Source organism: Corvus cornix, chromosome 1A, assembly GCF_000738735.6.
Source record: "Corvus cornix cornix isolate S_Up_H32 chromosome 1A, ASM73873v5, whole genome shotgun sequence".
In the NCBI taxonomy this organism is placed as follows: Eukaryota; Metazoa; Chordata; class Aves; order Passeriformes; family Corvidae; genus Corvus; species Corvus cornix.
The window spans coordinates 55,579,161-55,585,160 of NC_047057.1; the positions used below are offsets into that span (position 1 = coordinate 55,579,161).

At 46.1% G+C, this 6,000-nt stretch overlaps 1 protein-coding gene across 2 annotated transcripts in view; it reads left to right on the forward strand.

The window, feature by feature from the left end:
- Positions 1–5,753, forward strand: part of HIPK2 (homeodomain interacting protein kinase 2) — a 126,991-nt gene extending 121,238 nt beyond the window's left edge. For both annotated transcript variants that reach the window (XM_039570502.1, XM_039570503.1), the window contains exons 13-15: positions 1,893–2,140; positions 3,149–3,309; positions 5,071–5,753. In XM_039570502.1, the coding sequence (XP_039426436.1) occupies positions 1,893–2,140; positions 3,149–3,309; positions 5,071–5,538 (877 nt within the window). In that variant the 3' untranslated portion in view covers positions 5,539–5,753. The remainder of the gene's footprint in view (positions 1–1,892; positions 2,141–3,148; positions 3,310–5,070) is intronic.
- Positions 5,754–6,000: the final 247 nt, after the last annotated feature.

Genomic DNA, 6,000 nt, shown 5'->3' on the forward strand with positions numbered 1-6,000 from the left:
TGATTACAGGCCTTTCTACTGATGGAGAGGGGAATATTGATGCAATATTAGTCATTTTTATTGGCTTAATATTCTTCTTTCGTAGCAGCATATCCAAACTGCAACATCTTTCTTTACACATAGTCATTGTCCATCTAAGATACTCTGCTGCTCTTTCCATTTCTAATCCAGGGCTCTCCAGCTCCTCGTGAAAAGCCAGAATATGAGGGTTTGCTGTTGTACATTTTCCTTTTTCATCCATCCCTGCCCCTGGAAGGATTGCTTTCCAACTGCTGTGCAATAGCTCCCTCTCCTTCTCTATCATGTGCCCTGTTTCAACTGACAATCTTTTAGGATGGCAGGGGCCTCTCAAGTTGTGTTTTTCACTGTGAGTAGAACAACATGGTCTTTTGTCCTCCTCGGGGCACACCAGGATCCTGTGATGATAGCCCAGGGAAAATCTGTGTGATGAGAACTTGTTTGTGAATGCAGCACCCCAAGCTGTTCTTTAAAGGGAAAAGAAAATAATTTTTCAACCCCGATACATGGTGAGTTGCGGTTTGTGAATGCTGGCAGAAAGACTTTGGGATGGGCAAGGTGAAGGGAACCCACGAGTGCTCCTTTAGAACTGCGAAAAATAAATAAGGCAAACAATGTCCTTGGAAGGAAACTGTTATCAGTGTCTCCTCCACCTTTCTTTGGGCAAGAAGAGATGCTGAGACCAGGGGAAAAACAGCTCTGTCACAGACTTGAGACCAGATTAATCAGCTGTTCCCTGGACTGGACTGGACTAGCCAGACTGAGAGAACAGAGAGGACACTCCATGGGAAAGAGATCTCTCTGCACACTCATGAAGTTAAGATGCCTTTTTCTCCATGGCATTTCTGTTCCTGTTGGGGCTGTTTCCACCATTAAGCCTAATTACTTAGCTTTTTATGTGCTATCCATTTCTTTTCATCATTTTAAAAACTTCAGTTGCCATAACAACATAATGCAATCAGTGAAACATAACAGCTATTTTCTGTAGTCAAGGTCTGCGCACTGTCAAGGATGTGAGCCATTTAAGCAAATCTTCACCATCCCCCTTCCTCCCTCCTCTTTCTCACTCTCTCTTTTTCTCCCTAAGCAAGCTCATAACAGGAAGGAGAAACCATGAGGAATAATTAGACACAATAGCAGAGCAAATCCCAATCGTACTCATGCAGTCTAGTCTAATGAACTTCCAGCACTAATCTTGGAAGTGTTGATGTTCCTTTTTAATCACTTTTTTGATGTCATAGATTAGTTGCAGCAGGACCTTGATAATCTACACTAGAGTCAGGAGACCCAGAGCCTGTTCAGAGAAAGGAAAGAAAATCAAAAGCATTGCATACTTTGCTCATTTCTTTGTAATTTGTTCCTTATTTTCAAATGCTTCTTGAGAATATGTCCATTGTACCATATTAGTAAATAGAATTGTGTGTGTTTTGTAGATTCATGGAATTTAAGCATGAAAAGTCATAGCATCTATTATTAAATCATTGCTGAAAGGCTGGGAGAAACCGCCACGTTCTTGTGTGGGTGGTGAGACTTGCAACAAAGCATAGTATAACTGCTGGGCTTCTACTGCACACATACATAAAAAGCAGTCTGAAAATAAATCTGGCAGTCTGGTTCAGTGCTATTCTAAGCAGTGTGAATATAAGATCTATCCACAATGTCTTACTCACTCCTTGACCTCCATGAAGGCTTTCCTGGAATAGTAACGAGGGAGTTTTGAAGCCTGGGATTTGGCTTAAGGAGCCTCTCTCCGGCGGAGGACTGAAGGCCGTGCTTTGTCCTTACAGACCTTGTCTGCTGCGGGCAGAGCTTTCTGATGGCGTCAGGTTGATCATTGTCCGTTCACTCTTTCCACTTGCCTGCTTGTGTTGCAGCACCTTGTCCAAGCAAAGGAAGAATGTCATCAGCTGTGTCACCGTGCATGACTCCCCCTACTCCGATTCCTCCAGCAACAACAGCCCTTACGCCGTGCAACATCGCACAGGGCAGAATAATGGGAACAGCTACGACACCAAAGGGGTTCCAGAGACTCACTGCAGTGGGAACCCCCGAACGATCATCGTGCCACCACTGAAAACCCAGGCCAGTGAGGTGTTGGTAGAGTGCGATAGCCTGGCACCAGGTAAATTGCACCTCTTCCGTCAAGAAAATTAGTAAGAAATAAATGATTTATCTTGGAAGAATCTCATTGTTCAGTTTCATTTTGTTTGGTTGATTGGTTTGTTTTCCAAAGAAGCTGTGCTCCTGCACTTCTCTCAGTGACACATCTGTTCTTGGTAGCCATATTGCATTAATTATGTGCCGTGGTTCACTCAGGAGTCATGGGGCAAGTGTCGGTCCCAGTTAGTTCTGTACAAACCCAAGAACAGAATGCAGCCTTTAGCTCAACATTTGACATGAAAGGCACCCAAATGCAAGTGTGAACCTTTGCTGCCTTGCCTTTCTATAGGCTTACTTTAAAATGGGTAAGAGATTGAAAACACATGTGAATTTTCATCCAAACTTGTTGACATTTCTGGGAAGAACATTTCCCCAGGACCTTCATTGTGGACTGACGAGGTTTGCTCATCCAGAACCTCTGCAATGCTAGATAGTACTATGTGTTGAAAAGGGCTTTATGGTGGAAGTCTGGCCCGAAGCAGTTGCCTTTGAGCTACTTGGCAGTCCTTGCTTTGGACGTGCTGCTGGTGAACACAAAGGCTCAAAGGGTGAGCTCCCCACCAGCTCCTTCTCCCTCCCTTCCCGCTCACCTGACGTTAGGCAAGCCAGGGCTTTTTTAGGCTGTGCGCACCATACTTTCCTTCCTCTCCTTGGGATTTGTACCTACATTGTACAGTTCTGCTGGCAGAACATTGTCTCATGGTTCTGAAGGATCTATAAAGCTTGCTCCAGACCTGCTTTGGGTGCAGTTAATCAGGTCCGTTTGTCTGCCTCTAGGATGACAGGCTGGTCGTGTATATCAAGCCCTGCTGAAGTATTCTGTTAATTGAGAGAAAGAGTTTTCTTAACCTGCTTCTGTTGTATGTCTCCTCCCAAAAGCCGCTCTGGAGGAGACTCGGTGAGGAAAAGGTAGGGTGAGCAATTAAAGAATGTCATGTAAGCTACAAATGTGTTTCCTTTCCTGGCACAGTCACCACCAGTCACCACTCATCCTCCTACAAGTCCAAGTCCTCCAGCACCGTGACCTCCACCAGCGGTCACTCTTCAGGGAGCTCGTCTGGAGCCGTTGCCTATAGGCAGCAGCGACCAGGAGCACATTTCCAGCAGCAGCAGCCTCTTAATCTAAGTCAGGTAAGTCAACTGAAACTGATTTTGGTGGTGCATCATCCAGCTATTACCTACCACTCCTCCATCATGGGCTGTCCTGTTCCAGTCTAGTGATAGTTGGACCCTGTGTTGAGTTTGATCAACTTCTTTCTACTTGACTGCAGACCCTGATCTTCCAGCTCAGGCAGAGAGGTAGTGCAGATCACACCCGTGAGTGGGATGAGGGTACTCCTTCTCTGTGTTCTGGAGTCTGATGGTCTAACAGTGTGAGTGGGAATAATGTGAGAGGGAGAGTGCAGTGGCTCAGCCACAAAGGAGTGGAGCAGGAGCATGTAGGAAGGACTGAATTCTCCGTGCTGTAAGTAACCATGGGGAGAATATCTTCAGCTGAAGAAGGTACATGAGCCTGGCAGTGGGACTGGGAGAGAAGTCCCCGTCAGGTGGGACGAGGCAAAGCAGAGCCTCTATGCATATACGTGACCTCATGTAATGAGTTTGATCCATCCTCTGATAAAGCTGGGCTGAGATCTGGACAAATGCCATTTCTTGGCAGCATGCAGTTCTTGGGACGTTTCACAATCTGTGATCAGAACTTCCAGGGAGCTCCCCAGGAGCTGCAGGAAATAATGCCCTTTTCACATCCTCCACCTCGGGCCTCTCTCTTCCCTGAGGTGAGTTGACAGGAGTAGGGAGGGTACAGCTCAGTGTTTCAAGAGAAGAAAGTCTGGAGAGCTCAGAGGACAGTGCTGGTGTGCATCCAGAACTGGATATAAGCAGAACTTATTTTTTAAAAAGAAAAATAACTTGGTGGAGAAGAATATCTCTTCTCCCTCAAGGTACAGAGGAAATTTAAAAACGTGAACAAATTTGAAATAAAAGTGTGTGAAAATGGAGGAAGTGGGCAAGATGCTCTTTGCAAGTGTTGGGGAAGAGTGTGGCTACTGTATTTCAGACCACAGTAGCAGCACAGAGAGTGCTTACAAAGAGGATGAAAAGGTTTGGAAGAATAGAAGGAAATAGCATGGAGCATTTTCCTTCTTGTCTTCTAATTCCTACTTTACTGGTAACTTAACACTCTGACTACAAATGACTGGGAAAACTCCTTACATTTTTGTGCAATGCTAGAAAACAACTTAGGAAATCCATGGGAAAAAAAGTACATTGGTCCCATCCTACTGCTAGAAGTTGCCTGTGCTCAAGTAATTTTAGCTGATGACAATGAGGTCACCAGCACCTGCAGGATCTAATCAAGCTGAGGGTTTTCTCTTTAAAAAATAACGTGGTTATTTTTACTTACCAAGGAAATTATTAACTGCAAATACTCAAACTGAGCAAAAATAAATTGCCCGTTCCAGGCATAGTTAGGCAATTTCATTCCCCTGAGCTATCTGTGCACCACAATTTGTCATCAGAGTTCACTAACAAAAACCATGTTTTGCCTGAGCAACTGGCCTTGTGGAAGATGTTTTTGGAAGCTGGGCATGCAAGGTTGTGTCTTTGGTAGCTGTGTCAGCAGACTGTAGCTCAAACTGGGGGACTTGTTGACCTGCTGGGGGTCATTTTGGTCAAAGTATGAAACTACAGAGTCTTCCTAGGCTTGTGAGGGATCCACTGCTGTCACTCATTTCCAAGGAAAGACTGGTGATGCTGAGGGTGTCGGGAGGAGCTCAGGAGACTTTCCTGAGGCCATCCTGGTGTTGCAGGGAGGCTCCCAGGCACTACTGAGACGGTAAAGAGCCATCTCTTGTCTTGTAACTGCCTATCACTGTTGCTGTCTTTATCCAGGCCCAGCAGCACATCTCGACTGACCGCACAGGGAGTCACCGGAGACAGCAAGCCTACATCACTCCAACGATAGCTCAGGCCCCGTACTCTTTCCCACACAATAGCCCCAGCCACGGTACAGTTCATCCCCACCTGGCCGCGGCTGCCGCTGCTCACCTGCCCACCCAGCCCCACCTGTACACATACACTGCCCCCGCCGCCCTGGGCTCCACGGGCACCGTCGCGCACCTGGTGGCCTCGCAAGGCTCCGCCCGGCACGCGGTGCAGCACACCACCTACCCCGCCAGCATCGTCCACCAGGTCCCCGTCAGCATGGGCCCGCGCGTCCTGCCCTCGCCCACCATCCACCCGAGTCAGTACCAGGCTCAGTTTGCCCATCAGACCTATATCAGTGCTTCTCCAGCCTCCACAGTCTACACTGGATACCCACTGAGCCCCACCAAGGTCAACCAGTATCCTTACATCTAAACACTGGAATAAAGAGCGAGAGACGCACCCATCCCGGGGGGAGTGAGGCAGCCGCTTTTGTATTGAAGAACATGACAAACTAACAATGCAATGGGAGGCTCATGTGAAACTTGAACGAAGGAGACTTTAAGGAAGAAAAGAAAAAGAGGAAAGAAGGGGGAAAACCAATTCTACAATTTTTATTTAAAAAAAAAAAAAGAAAATGGAAAAAAAGAACAGAAAAAAAAATAAACCACAAAAAACCAACCATTCTGCACCAAACTAGAGAGAAAGAGAGAAGCAGAAGGACCCTTCAGCGGGTCCTGTCTTTTGAAGAACTTCACCAACAGACTTTTAAAGGTTATTTTCATCCAATAGTGAGCTACATTTAGAAATTTGTTGTCCAGAACACCTAAAATTAAATCCATTAGGTTTTTAATCCTGTAGGTATATGGACTAGGGATTTATCCAGCATTTCAAAGG